The following is a 24,564-nucleotide window of genomic DNA, read 5'->3' on the forward strand; positions in this document are numbered from 1 at the left end:
TTTTTTTTTTTTTTTTTTTTGATGAATTTTCGGAAATAAATCAAAGCAGCTGTCTTGGAGCCACTCAGTCTTGTAGTTTTGGTTTTGTCAAAACCTTTTAAGACTCAGGAATCTATACCAAATTATGTTAAATTGTCATGCTAGAAACAATAATTTGTAATATATTTATTTTAATCATACAACTAACCCGGCATGTCCAGGTGGTTACGGCCAGGTGGTTACTCGACTCGTAATCTGAGGGTCGAGGGTTCGAATTCCCGTCACACCAAATATGCTCGCCCTTTCAGGCGTAGGGGCGTTATAATGTTACGGTCAATCCCACTATTCGTTGGTAAAAGAGTAGCCCAAGAGTTAGCGGTGGGTGGCGATGACTAGTCATCCCTCTAGTCTTACACTGCTAAATTAGGGACGGCTAGCGCAGATAGCCCTCGTGTAGCTTTACGCGAAATTCAAAAAGAATAATCATACAAAAAGCCAGTTTTTAAATTATGCCGTAAAATATTTAATTTGGAATGAGACTTCTTTCTTGTCATTTGAAGAAAAAAAAAGGTAAATGCAATATACTGGCCCTAAACATTTTTTTTTTGTATATAAAATTGAGTTAAATAGATAAGTCTGAATTCAACATTGTTGTGTTTGACTTATATATATGTATATATATAATTAACAGCATGACGCCGTTAATGATGATCATCATTGTCTTTTCTGCCGTACTTTTGCGTTATCTGGTAGGAGGTCCTGAGTGTCTTGATACCATTCAGATGTACGACTCTTGGTGTAAGAAAAACTGGTGGTTAAACGCCCTCTATTTACAGAATTTCATCAACACAGACAATATGGTGAGATTATTAATTGTTACGTCATAAACTTCTTTGTTGGATAAGTTTAATTATAATAACATATGTTTGTAGCAAAACAATAGTATTAGGTTTGCTGTATATTTAAAACTACAGTCTTTGTAAAGTCTCGACCGTCTCGTACGGTTTTTTTTTTCGAGAAGAAGAGCCTATAATATTATTTCAACGACTCCATTTCCGCCGTATTCACGGCTTACATAAATAGTTTATCTCAATCGGACTGATGAGCTCTGGTATTAAGCGAAACGCGTCGAAAGCGATGGATATGACGAATATAGTGTGGTTGAAATACTATTATACACTATTCTTCTCATATAATATACATAAAGAATATAATGTTAAAAATACAATAAGCCTAATACTACTGTCGTATGACAAATATAACTAATTATAATACTTTTATGGATACAAACACAATAGAGTGGAAGCGATACTGTAATATTTGCATTTTATACCCATTTTATTCACTTTTTCCGTAGTTAGTTCTGCTATTGTATATATATATGTTTGTGACTCGTTAGATATTCATACTAAATATAAACCGTGTTTGTGTATGTGTGTATTTATATAGTAAAATTTCAAAAATACATTGTTGCTTTGAAAGTAGAACAACACACACATATCACATTGTCGAACAATATTCAATAAACTATCTGTCTCAACATTGACTCGTTGTACCTTTTGTAAGTCGAAACATCACCGATATTGAGATAGTTTAAACGTATTGTTCGACAACGTGATGTTTCAACTTACAAAAGGTACAACGAGTCAATGCTGAGACAGATAGTTTATTGAATATTGTTCGACAACGTGATGTTTCGACTTATAATGGACAACGTGTCGATGTGCAGACAGATAGTTTATTAGATATTATTCCTTTGAAGACTGGTTCGAGGCAGAATATAAAACTAGTGCCAGTGTGTTGACTTAACACACGCATTGTTTCACAGTGAAACCAAGATCAGTAGTGTAGCATAGAAAAATCACTACATTAAAACTACCTTTCTGCAATACTTTGCTGCTTTCCAGTGAAACAAGATTTACAGGCGTTATTCCTTCATTCTTCTTTTTATCTTTTTTTTTCAGTGTTTGAGCCATTCGTGGTATACGGCTGTGGATTTCCAGTTTTATCTCGTTTCGCCATTAATAATTTATCCACTTTACAGGTACGACAAGAATTTCATAATATATCTTCATAAAACATAGCAATAAGCTGTGATTCCGTTAAGAAAATTATAAATTATTTAAACACTAACGAGAGTTAAACACTACGGAAAACTAAAGATGATAAAAACAACAATAAAACAATTATAGCACACCAGGATAATAATGCACGAATGATTAAATAATTAACAAAACATAAAAAAAATACAAATAACACTCCCGGCTAGTTTCGACAGGGCCTGGTGTTTGCGTCGCTCGACTCGCAATCTGTGGGTCGCGGACTCGAAACCCCGTTACCGAACATGCTCGCCCTTTCAGTCGTGGGAGTGTTATAATGTGATAGCCAGTTCCACCCTTTGTTGGTAAAACGAAACTAGTTTCGACAGGCAAGGCTTGAGAATGGCAAATTAATCCAAACTTGTCGGGAGTTTTGTATTTTTTGTTAATTAAATAAAATAATGAAATGTTAAACTCTTGGTTTGGTATTGCAATCTTTTGTATAAAATTACTTTAAATAAATAAGCACAGATAATATTTCCCGTAACGTTTCGAAGCTACCCAGTGTGTGTCGTATTTATTTTTATGGCAAGCTGAGTATTGAGTTTAACTTATCAGTATGTATTTCTTATTTATTTCATCACAATTATTTTCTTTTAACAGAGATCTCCGATGGGGGGCGCTCATCTGGCTATTTTTTTTTATAGCTACTTCTGTGTTAACTGGTATGATTACAGCTACTCAAGACTTGCCTCCTGTTCCATTATTAACCAAAGCCATGTAAGTCTATGCATTATTTCCTTATCTGTCCCTAAACTTTCATAGGGACGTGGGATACTTGTCTAGTTTAACGTAAAAGCAGGAGAACAAGGTACAAACTATAACTAATGAGTATTTAGCGATTTTATTATTATCTTTAAACAGCAAGGAAAAGTTTCTTAAACACCCACCTTACCTAAATAACTCATTGTTTAAAAACTAGGTCATAATTATTAACTACACCGTAAGGTTTTCGGTAGTTTTTAAGATAATTAATTGTTGCTTCATTATTTATCGAAAATATAGAAACACAACTTCAAAAACTAAGTTCTAGTATCTCACTTAAAATGTGTCATTTCAACTATCGCGCGGCCAACTAAGATTCAAGTTATCATTTATACATAGGAATCTGATGAATAAGGTTTATTTTTTGAAAATATAAGACAAATATATAATTTTATTAATGCCGATACTATGGAAGTAAGATCATATAAAAAATCTATTTTGAAACTAATATTTATACCGAATTGGAAATAATTATGGAAGCGTGTAGGTGATATGCACACTAGCGTCAAAAATAGTAAATTTATCGTTAGTGCGTACATAATTACAGAAAAAAAAATTGTACAATGTACTAGTATTTTGTATTTGATTTCAATTGAGCAACACACTTTGTTGTAATGCTACCATAAATTTACCAAGGTATGATATTATTATTGTTGCGAAATATTGTTTAAAGTGTTCTTTATTACTTCCCATAATTCAATTGTTACTTGGTAGACTTTTGATTATCTTAGTTTCCATATGAGCTCAGACTAAACCATGGTTGCAAATGTTCCAGCGGTTTTCTTTCACATCCAGGTATCGTTTCACCACATTTGTTGCACGTGTTGATTCATTTTCTTGGCGGTAGGTGAATCCTTGTGAGAATTTGCTTGTACTAGTCAGTAATAAGAAAGATATCGATTTCTTGTAGGTGTCTAATAGTATATTGGCTGAGATGAAACCGGCGCTTGTATTTGCCTCCAAGCATACTTTACTGTAAATCTAAAACGACCACGATAGTGTGCTCTTCCCTGCTATCGAACAGATTATCATTAGCTGTTGAAAACAAATTTGAATTTCAGCCTTTTTGGTCTGTCAATCTCTTCTAAGCGGTGGGATTTGAGCAGCTAAACTTCCACTGATGACACTTCATTCTAATGTGTACCTTACAGTTCTGAAGGTAACATTCACATACGTACTTACAGCTAGATTATTGGCAAGATCTCCAGTGACGTGCACATGAGGGGTGGCTGGGTGGACTGAAGCTCCTCACTTTCTCCTCTCATGCTCTAAAAGTGCCATTTTTCTTAGCCATAAAAAATTGTCCACAAAAAAGCTCCCAACTTTAAAATGAATGGCACACAGGGAGTTGTAGGTCTTTACAGTAAAAACAAACAAAAGTGAATCCTCAATAGCCGCGGCACTTTAAATTCTTTAAAACACGATTAGAGTAACTTAATCTGCCAGACATTTTTTCCTTTTTATTAGCTATATTTTTGGGATCCAACAATATCCATTTTATTACTCATGTGTTTCTCTACCAGCCTACCCTCAAATAAAAATTATTTTAAGCAGGATTAGAGTAAATTTATGTACGAGACCTTGGGCGTGGTCAAATACACCAATCTAAAGGGTTTGACTTTCTGAATCCAAAACTCTAATTAGATCTCAACTCAGAGCCGTTCTGTGAGCCGCTATGCCTCGGCTAAAAAAAATTGTGTTAAATGTTACTACGACAGAACATTGTTTAGTTTTAGATTTTAAAAGTGTTTATAAGATTGATTGAATGGGAATAAAAAATATGTTTACTTCTCATGGCTTTCTACCTTATGGGTACCACACAGCCATCATAGTCCCCCCCCCAAGGGCTTTCTACCTTATGGGTACCACACAGCCATCATAGTCCCCCAAGGGCTTTCTACCTTATGGGTACCACACAGCCATCATAGCCCCCAGCCAAAGAAAAAAGTATTGCTTTATGGTGCTTGCAAAGTGTCCTTTTTATCAATGAGCCCTTGCTCTTTTAATGTCCTCATTTACTTAACGTCACATTTGAAGAGTTTGGGATTTCTACCCCCAACCACTTTTACAGGAGTTGAGTACGTTTCATTCAAACAATTCTGGGGACTCACCATGTCATTACAGTCCATGTAGCCACGTCCAGCCATCCTGTCAGAAAATCGTGCACCTTAACAATAGCTCTGCAGCGCAGTTCCATTGTAAAAGAATCCGTAATAAGGCTACAATGTCCACTAGTCTCTCCAAGCTATTCATAGTCTATCTTGTGTACAAAACAATAACAGTAGAGAGATTTGTCCATTTCCCTTAGTGTTCGTGGAATCTAACCTGTCACAAGACGCCTCACTTTGCTTACCATGGTTACAGGTCTTCTGGGCCCTCAAGTTGATCCATATTCGTTTGTTTTTCAATGTCATTAAATACAAGGGTTAAAAAAATATTGAAAATTATGAACCTTGATCTTTATGAATTATAACCTGAAAATTTTGTATTGGAAAGAACTGTTATAAATTCTTCCTAAAAGTGATCAAATTTTAGTTGTGATACACATCGTTTCACAGCTGATATATATATATATATATATCTTTAACATAACGTACTCAACTCTTAATATTAGCCACAATACTAGTTTATCACGTAACCTCTTCAAAATTTTAACAATACTAGTTTATCACGTAGTCTCTTCAAAATGTTAACAATACTATTGTTAAAATTCTGAAGATGTTACGTGATAAACTAGTATTGTTAAAAATTCTGAAGAGGTTACGTGATAAACTAGTATTGTTAAAATTCTGAAGAGGTTACGTGATAAACTAGTATTGTTAAAATTCTGAAGAGGTTACGTGATAAACAAAATTCTGAAGAGGTTACGTGATAAACTAGTAAATAGGACTCCAACTGAAATATGAAATTTCACATCAACCTGTCGTATGGAGTAGCTTTCACCAACCAAATTTTGATTTCTACAGCAGGGCCTTATTAAAGACTTGTGGGGGCCTCAGAACTGAACTTCGTAAAAGAGAATTCGACACTATTTGCTAACTACAGTTTGAGCAATACTTAAACACAAGCGACGGGTAGGTCATATAAAAATATTAATCGTAATACTTGTAGCAAATATAAAATAATGGCAGAATTTTTTAATGAATATAAAGACAACGATTTCTCTTTGTTAAATAGCCGAGGAAATATTTATGAAAGAACAAACTCCAAGAACATGTTAATGAAAAATTACGACTTCCTCCAATGGCTCGGCGATAAATCTGAAAGGCTTATGATACTAAAAGTCGGGTTTCGACAACCATGGTGGGCAGAGTACAGATAACCCATTGTGTGGCTTTGCGGTTAATAACATTAAACATTACAAAACAATATGTTTATACGAAACGACTAGAACTGCTGTCGTCACTATGAATTAGTTGCAAACATATATTTTTTAACGAGTCATCCGATTGATTTTTTAATTTTTCATTAGTCGGAAGTTCGAGGCGACTGAACTCATTTACTCATTGTTTTCATAACCATTTCCAATTCTGTAAATATACACGCGCGTTTTTGATTGGCTACATATGTCATAATAACTATAGGCCACAACTGGACACTTAAGTACAAATGTTTTAATTAGGATATTGATTGCTACAAGTCGGTTCAGTATTTTAAATATGACAAAGCTATTGGTATTCAATTTCGATAGCTGGACGAATCATCACACGCCTTGAAAGAGAAACGTCGGTTAATAAAATATTCAGTTGACTCGGACGCTTAAAGTTCATTATATTCGTGGTGAACAATATTCAAATCATAGCGGGAAAATTTTAGTAATCCATGTTATCACTGGATATCTCTCAAATATCTTTATTAAGAAAAACAACAACTATTATTTCTAACACAATACGGACTATTTGCAGTAATCGAACTGTCATGCACTGTTTTTAGTTCTAATGACTAAACAAATTTATTTTCCAGCCCTGAAACCGTGTTTAACAGCTACTCCTCTATGGTGTACATCAAACCATACTGTAGAATGGGTCCTTACCTAGTGGGTATGGCATTAGGATACATATTATTTAGGACAGGAAGAAAAGTTGTGCTGAAAACGGTAATGTGTCCCTTTAAAACAGTTTTTTTAGAGATTTACATACAAAGTTAGATATTTAATGTAAGTAAAACTACTGCATGGAAGAATTTTACTTTATGTAGCTGAAAAACGAAACTTTATTTAGTTAGATAAATAAATGTCTAGAGCAAATTTGAAAGATGTAAAGTGGCGCGACCTAGTGTATTTAAAATATAACGTTATAATCATGAACTTTTCTAAAATATTAAATTTGTATAAAAAATATAAAAGAAACACTTTTAGAACGGTAGCATCCTCTAAAATTAAGGGTTAACATGCATTATGAATATATATATGTGTAAATTATATATATATATGTGTGTAAATTATCTTTTGGACAATATATTATTATTTTGAATAAAGGTAGTAAGATATATGTTTGATGTTTATTGGATGGCCCTCATATTTATTTATTCCATTGGAGGGGCCAAAAGCATGTGCTGTGATGACAATGGCCTCTTTTATGTTTCTTGTCTTGATATTACAATCTCTGTCCACGATTTTTTGTTTTATAAGTTGACGATATGCTTGTTTTCCCCTAGTATGTTTGGCGACCGCTGATATATCCGTATTATAATTTCTGATATATCTGGGTCCTCCGGGTGGGACAGCGGTAAGTTTAAAGACGTACAACTCTAAAAGTCCGGAGTTCGATTTTCCGCTGTGGACACAGCAGATAGCTCAATGTGACTTTGATTTAGATAATAAACTGATATCTCTGGATTTAGAAGCTGGTGAGCCTGGTTCGAATCTGTGCGATAATCACAAAATATTCCCCGCACTTTAAGCTGTGAATGCGTTATATGAGTGACAGTCAATCCATTTGCGTGGATGGTACATGAGAGATTGCTGCTGACCGACTGTCTTTTCTCTGGTTAGTAGTTCAAAATTAAGGTTGGCAACAGATGGCGCTAGTAGTTTTGCCATCAATACAAAGTACAAAAACTAATATCTCTTTGGTGTTCAGACATTCGATTATGAACAGGTGTCTTGATTCCCTCAATATAACATTTCGGGCATTCACATTTAGTGTCATAAACCAGAGTAAGAATATTTTTAAGACGCGGAAGAGATTTATGCATAGTGCTTATATTGTATTAATGTAGTTTAAGTATGGAAGGTACTATCGTATACAAAAAAAAAGCAAACTCACAGGCACATTAAGGAAGAGTTTTTTCAATAGCTCAAAAGTGTGTAGGTTAAGAAAGTATTTGTATTTGAACATGGTTCTTCAGCCTGTACTAGCAGAGACCCGCAAACTATTTTTAGTCAAATTAGTATCATTATTGCAATATTAGTTTATTAAATTCGGGCTAAAACCATGATAGATTTTACTTCCAGTTACCTAACTTAACAGGAAGCAAACGAATGCCAAGTATTAAGTTGATGTATTAGAACTTTCCATTTCAAAATACTATAAAACAATTCTAATTGCAGACACCGAAATCTACAAGTCTATAGTCCTAGGCCTAATATTAGTTAAGCCTATATTCGATGAAAATATATATTAACACTGTAACGTGTGCACGTTTTTTGATTTAGTTTAGTTAGGGCTAAGCTTTGCCGTATTTAATATCCTCACTATATAAACGTAGAATGTTATTCTACGACACAACTTTAGACCATATATAAAACTTTGATAAGCTTTTAATAAAATGTATAAAATGTTTGCTGAAGTATATTTATATTCGCCTTTTTTTACACTCATTGAAATGAAGAGGGCGCGTATTTTCAGTACAGACAAAAAGTGAGTATTATTATAATTGATATGTTGCATACCACAGTTATTAAAATAAACCAACCTTTATTAGTACACAAACAACATTTATAACTGAAACAGTCCTCAGTTTCAAAATACAATTAAAACATTTACTCAATAATTTACTTTGTAGAGTTAACGCAGTAAGACAAAGTAAATTACTTAAAACATCTGCACGTATGATATTTTACTCAGTCTTAATGTTTTTATCTTCATGCAGTAAATTGCTGAGTAAATGTTTTGTTGTATTTTGAGACTGGGAACAGTCTCATTTTTAAATATTTATTGTGTACTAATAAACGTTGGTTTCATTTAATAATCGTGGTATCTAAAAAGTACACAACTTTCACTTCAACTTTAAAAGATGCTGTATTTGTTAAATAGACGTTTTAGTTTTCTCCAATATTTTTGGTGCATATGGTAATAATTTTATCCTTGTCTGTAAGTTTAGTTGAGAATGGTTTGTTTGAAGTTAAGCACAAAGCTACACAATGGGCTATCTCTGCTCTAGGCCCGGCATGGCCAGGTGGATAAGGCGCTCGACTAGCAATCTGAGGGTCACGGGTTCGAATCCCTGTCCCACCAAACATGCTCGCCCTTTCAGCCGTGGGGGCGTTATAATGTGATGGTCAATCCCACTATTCGTTGGTTAAAGAGTAGTCCAAGAGTTGGCGGTGGGTGGTGATGACTAGCTGCCTTACACTGCTAAATTAGGGACGGCTAGCGCAGATAGCTTTCGTGTGGCTTTGCGCGAAATTCAAAAACAAACAAACAATCTGTGCTCTTCCCACCACGGGTATTGAAACCTGGTTTCTAGCGTTGTAAGTCCGCAGACATACCGCTGTGCCACTAGGGGGCGGTTGAGAATGGATGAATTTTATTATGTTTCTGATTAATTTCTTACAATAATTATTCTGCATTAGAGATTTTTTGTTGCTAGGTTTCTGTTCTTTTAGGTTTGTGCAGTACCGGATAAACCTTAAAGTTTATAGAAAACATCTGTTCGTTTATTTTGTTTTATTTTTAATTTCATATTTATGATGAATTTAAAAAAAGTTTGTTTGGTACTCAAACACGACAGTTATTTTTCTTCTGTGTTTAAAAATTGATATCTTTATCTAAACATCCTACTGTTAAGGTATTAGTATTTGAAACATATGGAACTCGTTGTACCATATTCTGATGATTTTTCCTTTAAATTTGCGTTTCGACCCTCGATTGTAAAATTTTTTTAGTTAAAAGTATCTTATAAATAGTACAAAGTTTCCAAAAGACAATTGCCAGTGCATTCAATGGACATACAGTTGAATTTACATCAATTATTTATTTGATTATGTCACAAATTACAAGCTCAAAAAAAAAGAAAGAATAATAACTGTCTTTTTAAATTTTTTATATCAAGTCCCAGCTTCACGACTAAAACACGCCTGTTTCAGTAGCATGCACGTGATACATTACCTGGATATATAACTTACTTCATCGTAACATTTTTATTCAACGATTGGCAATGAAGTTTCTTAAGATTTTTCAGCTAAAAGCGTTGCTTAGCCATATCTCCTCCAATAGAGGGCCAACCACAAAGTATGAAAAACAAACCTCGTTCATACTGATACCATACTTTTGTTAAAGTAAGTTTAAAATTAACTTTCTAAATCATACGTTAACTAAACCATATTTATATAAGCGTAAGATTATTATAGACAACTAAGCTTAAACACACGTTAGTAAACAACAACAAAAAAGGATCAGTTAAATATATATGTTGTTAATGTTTCATCTAGAGGTATACAGTACTCGGATGGTCTTTGGCAGTTGTGTGCAATATGTTAGTTCTTTACGGAATGTGGCCGGCTTATGAAGGAAAACTTCCCTCCAACTTGACATCTGCTATGTACAGTGCTCTAGCACGAACAGCTTGGGCTGTGGGACTTGCCTGGTTGACCTTTGCATGTACAGCTGGTTATGGAGGTGAGTATTAAGTTTGATGTCAATTCAGTTGTGCACCAATTTATATTGAAGAAATGAATAATCTTTAGAAAAGTTCCAAACACTTGTAACGTGGAACTTTATATTCAGTGAAATTAGGTCTAGGTCAAATCCCTCCAATGCTGAGATGGCACATAGGATCCGGTGACTAGCTCTCCTTAATTGGCTGACAAAGTTCTACCTGGACAGGATGGCAGTTCTACTCAGGTAAACTCCAGTTAACAGCTGGGTAGACTGAAACAATGGAATAAAGAGTCTTGCTTAAGAACACAACAACATGGCGCGCGCCAGCTTAGAACTCGCAACCATTCAGCCACGTGTTCAAAACGCAGAGCCAGTGAACTCAACTCACGTGCTTATACAAAAAATAAATAAAAATCTTGGAGTATTCTGTACATTTTTACCGTAGAAATATCTCACCGTGCATTCAGTTATATATACATATATATATACAAGATGAAAAAGTGTGTGAAAATAATGTCACGTAGAAGAGAGACGGAAAGTGTTTAGATATTTAATTCAAGAGATGTTGCTATGAATGAAAATGTTTGTTTATAATTGAGGAAGTGTGTGAGCAATTTTAGAAATATTTGTATTATCTCTGATACAGGTTTTATCACCACTTTCTTATCCTGGAAGGCATTCATACCTTTCAGTCGTCTCACGTATTCTGCTTATCTCATCCACCCTGTTGCCATGGCAGCCCTCTACGGTGTACAAGAATTAACTGTTGACGCAACTTACAGCTATATGGTAAGATCACATCGTTAATCACAGCTGAAGTTTTAATAGACTTTAATTCATTCTGTTGACATTGTTGGTAGTAATCCTTCTAGAGCAAGCTCGATAACATTTCAAATCCTATCAATACAATGAATTGACGGTCTTTTTTTTTAATTTCCAGATGTACCTAATCTTTGGAAATCTGGTCTTCACCTTTATATTAGCTTTCATTTCGTCATTGTTCTTCGAGTTTCCCTTTGCTGGTCTGGAAAAGGTAATTTTGAGGAAAACATCTAACAGACTATGAAATGGGTAATTTGAAACGTGTCATTTTGTTTCAATGGTGCCAACCACACAGATAAACGTCACTGAATACGAAGCGCAAGTCAAAAGAACTTGCATGGAAAGACTAATGTATAGAACTTCAGTGGTGTTATTCTACTGTCTGAATTGATTTGAAGAACTAGGCTTAGACTACCGTTATTCAATATGTTAAGAAGAAACTTTAACATTTAACTGAACACTAAACCAAAATCCTTCCTTTTAATCTGAAGTGTTAAGTGCTCACTTCGAAATATTAAAATCAGAACACAGTGCATATCAAATATCGAAGGTGCCAAAGTATGTGCTGACGACTTGTATGTCTTGGCATGATGTAAAATAACATGAACCAAGTGTTACTTCAAGGAAAAATAGTTTATTTAATACCAGTATTTGATTTGGATCTCCATAACAAATTGGATTATTATTTTGGTGTAACTTATTATAGCCTTTTAGAGCAAATTTAATTAACTTTTCAGTTAAAATCAAGTATAATTTTGTTTAACATTCCTTTAAGTTTTTCACTCCTTAAATAATATAAATACTCCAAGAACATTACACTTTGTTGGTTGATTTTTAGGATAATGTTGGCCCTACTTATTAAAACAAACAAACTTGCTAAGCATTCAATTACTTTCGAAATTTAACTTTTTACAAATTTATGTCACAAACATTATGGAGAAACATATTAGTTGCAATAACCAATTAATGAACTATTTCCATCACTATTGTACCCCCCATATGCTAGCCGTCCCTAATTTAGCAGTGAAAGACTAGAGGGAAGGCAGCTAGTCATCACCATGTATTGCTACAGGAAGACGATAAATGTGATGCTCTTTCAAAGTATTTGGGAAAATAGCAAGCGATGGATTATTTCATTATCGTTTTGGAAGGGCATTTGTCCATCAGAATGGAAATGCAACATCGTGGGAAGAAAAATAATAAGCGTAAAACAATCGGATACACTTAACATTATTCACCCCTTTTAAAGGAATCAAAGAACCCTACTCATATGGAAGAATATTACAAAAATATCTGCACCATCTCCAGCGGAACAACTCAAACAGGGTCAAGTTTAAAATCACAAATATATTCAACGTTAAACTGGTACACAATTTTATTTAGGCCTATCTATGGCCTTCACAAAGTTGACGACTCTACATGTTTCGACGTTACAACGTCATCCTCGAAACATGTAGAGTCGTCAACTTTTTGAAGGCCATAGATAGGCCTAAATAAAATCATATACCAGTTTAACGTTGAATATTATTTATGATTTTAACTTTACACACAAGTGCCAAAATACTATAAGGGTCAAGTTTCTTGGAGGTTTTGTGAACAATCTGACAGGAAGAAAAAGCAAAAAGGAGTGTAAGTTAACTAATCAGGACACAACAAACGCTTCTAGTCAACCATCATCTACTGTTTACGCTTAAAGCACGATTTAAACCATACATTAGTATTACATCTGAGATGGGTTTTTTTCCCTCCAAGATGGTTTTACAGCTTCCATATGACAGTTTTGTTTCGTAATTGCCCCTAGCAACGTACTGTTCAAGGTAGTCAGATCTTGTTTGTTTGATTTAGACTTTAGAGCAAACACATAGTGGGCTATCGGCCGTGTCCACCGCGGTAAATCGGACCCCGAATTTTAGTGTTGTAAGTCCGTAAACTTACCACCTACCCATCGGGAGGCTTTTAAAAAAAACGTATATCATATTTTAGAAATAGAGCTTTTTATAAAGAAAGTAGAATAGATACATTGCATATCTAATGCAAATATTTTATGGGGATAAGTATTGCATTATCTATGATTGCACGACAAAAGTAAGATTGTTGTTAAGCACAAAGCTACACACACAATGGGCTATTTGTGCTGTGCCCACAACGGGTATAAAAACCTGGATTTTAGCGTTATAAGTCCCGAGACTTACTGTTGTGCCACTTGGAGGCGTTGCATTCTAACATAATATTTCAGGACAACAATGGACCTATTGGTCCATCTAGGCTGTACCATTCTCTAAACTAAACTATTAAATAATAGTAAAACCTTCTTGGCCGTTGTTGAACGATTTGGCCATTTGAGACACAATTTAACGTTATACTTAAAAAAGTCGTCTAAACGTTTTTATCTTGACCAGTCACCATTCAAAGGAACCTAGTTTTTCCTTATCTGAAAATCGAATCTAATGAAAGATATTTTTGAACAGACAATCGAAAAACTGAATTTAATAGCCATACTTCTACCAAGTGAGCGTCCACTGTCATGCAAAGTTGAATGTTAGACGGATACTTAACATTATCCAGGGTGTTGCAGATTAATTATTTTTGCTACATCTCCTAATTTGTAAGACGTAAGTAGTCATCCAATTTGTTTAAATCCTATAAGGATATACGCAGCACCCGACTTATATGTTATAATCCTAATTGACAAAGTGGCATTTACATATTTTTCAAATAACCACATCCACCTTTGAATATAGAAATTACTTTTGTGTGTAAGCTTTCATAATGAAAGTATATGGTTGGTTGTCGAATTTCTCGCAAAGCTACTGAAGGGCTTTCTGTGCTAGACGTCGCTAATTTTGAAGTGACAAACTAGAGGGGAACGCAGTTAGTCAACACCACCTTCAACCAAAATCCGAAACACGCAAGGCATGGAAACGGTATAAAAAATTAGTTTACTATTAAACTACATCAGAGCCATTTTATATACCCAGACATAAAATTCTACACTATTGATTGGTGTGAAAATGTAACATTACTCAAAGCAGTAGAGTTCAGTAGCTATGGATACGTATTCAGATGTGAACCGTTTTGCATTAGATACACTCAGTAGAAACGTTCCAATGTTGGTGCCGATTTTTATATAACTCGCCAAAAGATACTTCTTTAAATAGAACTATATGTTATTTTAACGTAGCATTAGAAAAATAGTTACTGATAGTTTTGTCAGTTTGCAATTAGAACTGAAGTTAGTGCGAACTCTGAATATCCGATAGAAATTTTGAAGTGTTTTATCTAAACGATATAGTATGGTGATTGTTATTCTGTTACTATTTTCATAAAAATGTATATTAAATATTATTTTATTTTTTATGAATTTGTTTGGCCATTAATTTCAGCCCATAAATATTTTCTTGTAGATTCTCTCTTGCACAATGCGCGAGCTTAACTCCATTTCGACAAACGAAATCCAAGTTTCCCAAATAACTCCAGTCACACTCGCTTTGCGAGAGTGGACTGTTTTCTCGATTCTTTTGTTTTATTTTTGGTGTGCATACAAACCTTTATACAAGTAGATACACCCAGACTAATTATCCAAAAACTATCGTGCTCCTTTTCTACTTGTTCTGTATATAAATTCAACAATCTTAAAATAAAGGCATCAAGTTTCGAGAGTTACTGACGCTTAATCACCCGAAGATCCACAGAACAAACGTTAATATACGCCCTGTCACATTACATTGATAAGAACATTACCATAACAACCCTCGTCCTATTAGTTTAACACAATTTAAAATCTTGTTCGTTTTACGAATTAACAAAATTTGTATTATCAGTTTTATATTATTATAACGTGTCATATAAAATAAGGACACTAAGTATGTAATGGAGAATTTCAAGAAGCCCGATAACCTTTCCCAGTATTACATTCAGTTATTAATTTTGTTGCACTACTATAAATATATACCATTATCGTAATCATTTTCTACGCTAAGTAACTTTTTTTATACAAATCCTAGAATAGTGGTAATATCCATTTCGTTGACCACTAGATGTCGCACAGTATGTGTTACTATTTGAATAAATTCCTCTATACTACAAATCAATTGTATGGTCTTTATTTTATTTCTCACTGCGAATTATTGAAATGTATATTGTTTTTTTCTTCTTCTCGAAAATGTGAAAACTATTGATGTTATATTAAGCTCTATATATTAAAAAAAAAAAAAAAAAAAAAAAGAAGAGAGAAAAATCGCACAACGCACCGCGACAATTCTCGCCAAATTGGTTGTTTTTTCATCCTAAGGCTACCTGATGTGCAAAGCCACGAATTTTTTAAAATACAAACTTTTCTTTTGAAGTACGAAATAGATAAGACGTAACCAGTCGGCAAGTACTCGCCACATAAATCGGAAACACACCCGCAACTGAAAATGTAAAGCGTGTTTCTGGTTGCACAAAGACTCGAAGCTTGGTCGAACAGTTGTCCACTAAATCTCGTTCAAACCAAGTATCAAGATTTGTCTTCAGTTACATATTACTGACAATTAACTGTTCCTTCAGATTAAAACCTAGAATACTCATTTGTATACAAATCACCCACACCACGGAAAAAACAAACAAACAAACAAAAAACACTTTCATTCAAGTTGTTTGAAACTCCCAATAATTCTACGTATTTTATAATTCTAATAACTTATCCAGGATCAAAGTTCTGTTCAAGACGTTTACTCTTCCGAGCAATATCCAGTTTGTAAACTTCTGTAGATATAAGCGAGGACTTACTGTACAAGATGGGCGACCAGATGAACCAAGGTACGGAACTTTATTCATCCTTTAAAGATGTCTTCAGCTACCAATGCGTTCTGAAGAATTTTAGTTCTTCATATACCCATTAACACATTATGCAAAATAACATGAAATGGGAATAAAAAAATTTCAGGTACTGTTTTTTTTTTCTCTTCAATATGCACCCAGACCTTTGATACAGTGTGTTCTGCTCCAACAGTAAATTGACTGGATTATACTGTTTAAATTACCACGTACAAAACAATATTGACAATTTTGATGAATAAACTGTTAGTCTTGAGTAGATGTAACATGCATTGAATGTTACAGAATTCGTGCATGTTTATAATGTGGATGATATGTAATCGCTTTATTTGGATTTACTCAAATGTTTACATATGCAAAGTTCAACCAGTAAAATTTAATTTTCTTTACACCACCTTGCATATGTATATTAATTGAACAAGGCAACCAATTCTTGTCCTAAAAACAACGTAGAATTATGCAAACCAGTAGACGTTTGATTTTAATTTCAAAATTTACCATCAGTTATAGAAAAAGCAACGCTTTTATCCTGTTCTTGTGTTCCCTCCTCAAACAAACTTCATAATTCTTTTAAATTAACCGAGTTGAAACGAAAAAACACTGTATATAATTACTTTTAATGTTCTCTTGTGGTCTGGAAACGACACATCTGCTGTCCAACTTACGTCGCATCGACAAACCTTTTTAAGAAAGAAACTTGATACATATATCCAATGTTTAAAATACACAGTTTATTATACCATCTTTGAGTCTCCAAGTAATGCCTGGTACATTACTTACAATAACGTGTTGAAACAGCTCTAAAGAAAACGAATTAGTAGTATTTACCCGAAACTAAACAATGCTGGAAAACGTCGTCTGTGAAGCAAGTGATACTTGTTTACACGAGAAAACTTTGATACCAAACCTCGTGGTTATAGCCGTATTTCTAAACGGAGTAACAGAATCATCAAGTTATACAAATCTAAACAAGCCCTGTACAGGAATTTTGCTAATGAAAATTAACAACAAAGCCATCAGTAATAAGCATTGCACATACTAAAAAGAATCAGTAGTGGTTATCAAACTTCTTCGTTCTCGGACCACCTATCGGTCCTACCCCACCTGTTCTATTCTCTCGTATGGCTTCGGCCGTGGCGTTGCGCGTATGTGACTTGCATTTTGGACCAGCCCGCGGACCACCAGTAGCCCTCGAACCACTATCACTGATCTAAATTAATAAATCCGAAACATTAAACTAATAACAGATGTCGCTGCAAGAAAGTCCAAACTGTATACAATGCTTGCATCATCTTATTATGATGTATAGTGTCTAAGCTGAAAAAGCATTATCCATTGTTTGATAATTTGTGTCATATGACACCAAAATAAGGTTTATAGTTATCACACTAGTCCAGTCTTATTGTGTGTAATACATATAAAGTTCAATTCGGTCAATTATTCACAAGAACACACAAATTATAAAAACTTACACGAGTGCAAGCAACGAATAAAATGGCAACCACACAACATCTGCCATATCCAGGGCCAAAAAGGTCTTTCGTTCAATAACAGGGGGTCATCAGACCGGCTAGGACACGACAGACAGTAGTGGTCGAGACGCTTTTTTTTTTTACATCATCAATTTCATGTACAGCATAACTTATTGGGGTGAAATATGTTAAGCGAGCTGTAACTTATAAATTCCATTTATGTCACTTTCAACTCAACTGGGATAACAATTAATAACACGACATACCAATACTCCACCATTAGAGTTGCAGAAGGTACAATACGGTTTCTACTGTGTAGTCTGTCATTATTACTGTCCAAATTATACACCGTTCCCCTACCAAGACCTTTTCGAGTTTGGCTAATAGTGCTTAACGATGGCCTATTTTTTTTATAGTTGGTTTAAACATTGTAATTATATATTTTTAAGAGCTCCTTCAGATCTGTTTAAAATAATTTCCGAATTTGTACTGATTATACTGCGCTATGAAAGTGCCATAGAAAGTAGACCAATGTTTTCACTACAACTTCATACAGGTGAAACAATACGATTTACTCCTAACCATTGTTCATACTTATCACCAATTTGTTTATAGATGTGTTCTCAATCAGATGTACAATTAAAAATAAAATTGTACGCTGTATACAAGTTACTACAATGTTAAATACAAGAAACTGATTCGAACATGAGGAAAAAAAATCTACTGAAACTCAATACTAATATTTCTAATAACTTATTTCTTAAAATACCAAAATAAAACTGCCCATATAGAAAATTTAAGTCCACTGTAAAGACATTTCATGGATCAGAGAACTTTGAAATATCAAGTCTAAGTAAGCTTTACACCTTTCTATGTTAGAAATCAAATCTAAATTTTAAAAATTAATATTCAAAATAATCAAAGTTAGCCATCCTATCGTTAAAAGTGTAACATTCAGACAGTGGAAACAGGTTATGCAACAGATCTTACGAAATAGTAAATATGAAATCCAGGTTGATTATAAAGATATTCTTACCTGCAACTACTTTTCTATGATAAAGCATTACAATTACAAGATCCAGATAATGATAATACATCTCTAAAATCAAGAACCAATTTTTAAAAAAAACAAACCAAATTAACCTACACTATCACAGTATTTGATCATTTACTATACTAGCTTCCAAGATACAAGAACCTTCAATGTGAATTATATCACAGTAAATTGTTAGAAGTTTTGAAGTATAATAAAGTGGTTTTTATTCTGAGGAACATATTGTATACTTTGACAGACCAATGTTCTGTTCAAACAGGTTCCCCGAAATAATATAACTTTACTATGCTTACTTATAACTTGTTGTTTGTCAGTTTACCATTATGTGCTTCAACACACAAGTATCATTGAAGCTATTATATAAATTCCTTTCAATGAATGTAATCATGCTAACATGGTTTTGTAAAAAAAAAAAAAATCTGCATATTTCAAAAACTGAGTCAAAAATGTGCACAATAACGTGTTTATCTACAGGTTGTCAAGGAACCGGATATACTTACTATCCTACACAATAACGTGTTTATCTACAGTTGTCAAGGAACCGGATATACTTACTATCCTACACAATAACGTGTTTATCTACAGTTGTCAAGGAACCGGATATACTTACTATCCTACACAATAACGTGTTTATCTGCAGTTGTCAAGGAACCTGATATACTTACTTTCCTACACAATAACGTGTTTATCTGCAGTTGTCAAGGAACCTGATATGCTTACTTTCCTACACAATAACGTGTTTATCTGCAGTTGTCAAGGAACCTGATATACTTACTTTCCTACACAATAACGTGTTTATCTGCAGTTGTCAAGGAACCTGATAAACTTACTGTCCTAGCAGGTATACGTCATAAATTTATTAAAATCACATGCCTAGCAAAAACGAATCAATGAATTAACTCACTGAGTAAGTTTCCAAGTGATTTCATAGACCATCAATATGAGTGACGTTAAAACATTATAAAGAAACTTCTCTTCCTAAATTTTTTTTTAATGGTATTGCCTAGATGCTGAAAAAATTCAATACCAGTTATACGTCTTTTAATGCATTAGGATAATGACAACTGAAATTTTTGAAAACAAAAAACAAAACAAAACATTTCTCAGGTGATTCAGCACATTTCCCAAATTTCATGTTACCTTACCTGGACTAGACTGGATCCCATGACGCGGGGTGTCCCCAAAAGACAGCTCGGCGTGACACAGGGTTTAAACTACAAATGTAACAAGACATTGTAGTGGTCAGTCCAATATTTATGAACATACAATAAAAAAAAAAATCAACCAATGACACCCCTTGTCACAAAATGCCCCCGCAAATCAATGAGATCAACTGTTCAATCATGATTCTAACTAGTAGGCACATGAGAAATGCATTCTACCAACATGAACACAAGTAGTACCTAAAACATGGTATCTGACAACATAATCAGGCAGAATATTTTTGGGCGACGTGGGTTTAACAGAATCATACAGATCGTAAAACATTTAAAAGGAAATAGGTTAAACGCACAGCTTATGGCAAGTCATGTAACAAGTGCTGACCTAACAATCAGTACAACGATTTAAAACTTCTAAACCTACACAAGATCTTTAAACATTATGATCAATTGATTCTGAAAGAGAAAACGAAGCAATCATGATAAACAGAAACAAAAATCATAATTGCAAAAATATAAATCACAAGTCATGAATAATAACAGATGGTACTGTGTATTAAAAACAGAGTGCACTAAGATTTAAAAAAAAAAAATTCTAGTTTCATTACAATACGAACTTTCTTCAGAATATGAACTGACCAAGCCCACAACTTATGCAGAGGAGCTCGGCAGTCAACTCACTACTTAATATAGTGTCTTATGTATGAAAATATCCAGCTCGTGGAAGAAAAGGTGCCTATAAGATGGACATTCAGTCCCAAAAACCTACATACACAATTATCAGTTGCACACAAAAATGAAGTGGGAATGAGTTACCCCCCCCAAAAACTGTCACATAATTAATAAGAATTGTTTTTAGCAACTGAAACGAGATCAAACTAAATTTTAATTTTACCAATTATAGAATGTAAGATTTTTGAAAGGGTTGCAAAGTAAATTGAATAAAAATCGAACGTGTTAACTGTCATCTTTTTTACACTTTTTACACACCATAACTCAAAGACATATTGCCTCTGAACTACCAAACCCACACTATAATGTTGACCACCAAGTAAAGTCCAGTTATCTAGATAATGGAAGAAACTAGTCTAATGACTTCAAACCTACTAATTGTGTGAGCATGAAATAACTTCTGTAAATTTAAATTGGATGGTCATCAGTTTAGAATTTTTGACACCATAAACTTTTCTGTCAGATTTTGAGTATCCTTTCAAGTCTGTTAGAGGGCCAAACACCGATCTTAAAGATACCTTTTCTCTTCATCAAAACTATGCATTCTGAGATATTAACATACTTGTGGTGAAGTACAAAGGAATGACAAAACTCCAATAATTGGGAATGTTTGCACAAGTAACACAACCCCCCTTCTCTTACAAAAAACAACAGAACAGTTAACTGAATTACATAAATATTATCAATACTAAAAACATGTTTGAAATACCAATGTTACGTCCAAGTGATTAAGAATAGTATTGTGGGATATTTACAATATTAGTGCAGAAGTGTTTTGAAATAGTTATCTAACAAGCTCAAATTTCAAGTAAACACAACCTCATTAATTTTCACAAGTCAAAATATCTCAACCTTCTCAAGAGCACAAGCAATTCATTAAAATATTTTGTTTGTATATAAACCTGTGTAGCAAAACATAAAACTGGGATACTCAGGGTTAGAATATCTTCTTCCCAAGAACGTAAATTAAAAACGTACTTTTTGATATACAAAAAAAATTAGTTATTTATATTAATAGTAGTATCACTGATGTATAAATAAACATTAAAAAACATGCTTTGAGTTTGAATGTTAGGATACTTTCAATGATGGAATCATTTTATTAAGAGTTTAATATCTTTGGTAACATACTTCAAAATTTGATATTTCCAAGATATTAAGCCACTTTCTATGCCAGCGTACAATATATTTCTTAATAAACAAGATAACACCAAATAGAGATATAAAGTGGGTCACAGTAACTTTAAAAAGTTCCCAAGCATTCCAGGACCCATACTTAAATTTCTAGAACCCTGGAGTTCTGATATGCAGAATTAAACCTTCATCCAAACATGCTGGCCAGCAGAAAATTTCAACTTTCTCTGGTCTCGCTCGACATTCATAACTGCTTAACCCAATTATTTCTTTTGGAAATGTTTTGTTTGAAACTGACAATTCAAAACTATCAACTACAAAATCCTCTCTTAACATTTCTTGTTTTAACCCTCAACTGGTAGGGTAAATATTTGTATCATAAGTGGTAGGTTGGGTCAACATGGGTAATAAACTTAAAAAATGGTGGGGGGTCAGAATGACCCACAAATGACAAACAAACACTTACAACAGTAAGAAAGAAAATTTCAACAACACATTTATTATGTTAAACACACAAGTACTGATCATGGATACAGTAAGAAAAAAAAAGTATAGACAGAAAGCAGCTCTAGCCAAGTTAGAATATCGATTAAAAACTTGACATGGGTCATTCTGACCACACTACCAGTTGAGGGTTAACATGCTTCTCTCACTTTGATGTATATTACCAGCTACAAACAATTAATGGTACAAAGCTGTCCAAGTGAAAAAAAGGTTTCAACAATCTAATGACATGTATTAACATTAAAATACACATCCCCCTTTTTGGACAGGTTCTAATTTAAAAACCTGATAAAGCTTGTAGTAATGATTTAGTTTAAGTTTTTCTTTTAAGCCAATCCCAGATACTGATAATCATGTTATCATACTTAAACCAAATTGAAGAATTGGGAACGTTAAAATTTAAGATATTAGACTTCACATATTACCACCAATTAAATAAATATCATTCAGTTTATGTATATTTATGGTGATCTAGGAACGTACTGCTCCATTTAAGATTACTAAGAGACCTGTATAGCCATATTAATATTTCTGAAGTGTGGGCACACCCTTTCTGTAGTAGCCTAGTAACAATCAGCTCATTCACTGGTCACTGCAGTGCCCTAAAAGCAATAAGAGTATTTTGATAGTAACTGCAGGAAAAAAAATAAAAAATAAATAAAAAGGTTATAATTACACATTAATTTCACTTATAAAAGGTAAAAAATATTCCAAGGCTACTTGGACCAAATGAATAAGAACAATGAAACAATCACGAATACACAGCAAACCAGTTTTCACAGTAAAACACAAGAAAACAAGAATAAATGCACAAATACTGTAACAAGAGCAAAGAAAAATAGGACATTAGAGTGAAGCTTTAATTCTTAGTCAAAAAAAAAAAAAAACTATCATTAAATCCAAATTCAATCATTTCTATTCTGACAGTTTCATTAACACGCACATTAGAAACTTGTTTTCTATTTTAGCCAGTAGTAACATTTTTCAAACTATCATGTTTGCTATATGAAGTTAGAATTAAAAAACAACAACAACGAAATACAAAGTTTAACACAAACTGTTAAACCACATAGAGCCAGTTCAAATATAAAATTTTAGCATCTGAGCTTCTAATATCAAAAACATCTGGTGATGAAACATTATTATAAAACATGAAGCTGGTATAATGAGCAACGGTTTGGTTTGTTTCTTTTTCAACTCAAAACCACCCATCCATAAATAAATATAGCTTTGTACTACTTGAAACCTGTATTTAAAGCTATTACATATGGCTATCAACAACACGAAAAGCAGAAATTATAGACACCACCCAAATTAGCTCACAACTTGTAATTTAAGATGCATGATATTGGTAATCCATTTATGATCAGTCAAAATCAAGTAAAACCAAAACATTCTAACTTAAATGATGGCACAACAAAAATATATTATCAGATACATGGGCCAACCTTGTCTCAGAACAAAGTATCAATTGTAATAATTGTTTTCTGATACAAGTTACCTGTTGTATAGACATTGTGTTAACGAGTTACTTGATAATATAAATCACAATAAATCTTAAGTAATTTAAACTACACAGAGATGTTTACAATCTATGATAAGAATACAAGGTTGGGTGCCCAGGCCTTACCACCTTTTCCGAGAACACCGGTGTTTTGGGCTTTGGATGGTTCTTCTGCAATTAATGTCCCACAGTCATAAAGAATACTTTGTTGCCTTTATAATTAATATAAATTTATCTTTACAAACTACTTTGAAATCCTCAAAATTAATACTTTTAGGTTATGCCACGTTAATAATAAAAACAGTTTGTATTTCATAATTTGGATTTTTAAACCAACAAATCATTAAACGTACAGTATTCATAAAATCCACAAAACATATTCGAGCTGTGACGTTGAATACAAAGCAAGGAGAACAAATCATATTTGGAACTGTTTTTGATTAAGCCCACAACTAAAGAATTTTCTACCTATACAAAGCTGCACGAGGTTTTGTTGAGCGTTTATAACCTTTTCTAAAAAGATGTACAAAACTTACTATAACACTTGAATCTTCAAAATGTTAAGGACAGTAAAAATTATCCCAAGAAATACTTATTTAACTTAACGTGATCAATTCAAAAAATATTTTTAAAATTTAGTACGTTAAAAAATGCCAAAAAAAATTTTTAAAAAAAAAAAAAAAAAAAAAAAAAAAATG

General features: G+C 33.4%; 1 protein-coding gene and 1 long non-coding RNA gene across 2 annotated transcripts in view; one reads left to right on the forward strand and one right to left on the reverse strand.

The window, feature by feature from the left end:
• LOC106459817 (O-acyltransferase like protein-like) overlaps window positions 1–12,850 on the forward strand; it is a 45,053-nt gene extending 32,203 nt beyond the window's left edge. Inside the window, exons 9-15 of the mRNA XM_022386361.1 lie at window positions 671–839; window positions 1,944–2,023; window positions 2,682–2,798; window positions 6,807–6,939; window positions 10,498–10,684; window positions 11,313–11,455; window positions 11,607–12,850. Coding sequence (XP_022242069.1) covers window positions 671–839; window positions 1,944–2,023; window positions 2,682–2,798; window positions 6,807–6,939; window positions 10,498–10,684; window positions 11,313–11,455; window positions 11,607–11,732 — 955 coding nt within the window. The 3' untranslated portion in view covers window positions 11,733–12,850. The remainder of the gene's footprint in view (window positions 1–670; window positions 840–1,943; window positions 2,024–2,681; window positions 2,799–6,806; window positions 6,940–10,497; window positions 10,685–11,312; window positions 11,456–11,606) is intronic.
• Window positions 12,851–17,015: 4,165 nt separating this feature from the next.
• LOC111085853 lies at window positions 17,016–24,465 on the reverse strand. The gene is made up of 2 exons (XR_002610633.1): window positions 19,978–24,465; window positions 17,016–17,516 (listed from the first exon to the last, which is right to left on the reverse strand). It is a non-coding gene; the product is annotated as an uncharacterized LOC111085853 (long non-coding RNA).
• Between the last annotated feature and the right edge of the window lie 99 nt (window positions 24,466–24,564).

This window comes from Limulus polyphemus, unplaced genomic scaffold, assembly GCF_000517525.1.
Source record: "Limulus polyphemus unplaced genomic scaffold, Limulus_polyphemus-2.1.2 Scaffold664, whole genome shotgun sequence".
Classification (NCBI taxonomy): Eukaryota; Metazoa; Arthropoda; class Merostomata; order Xiphosura; family Limulidae; genus Limulus; species Limulus polyphemus.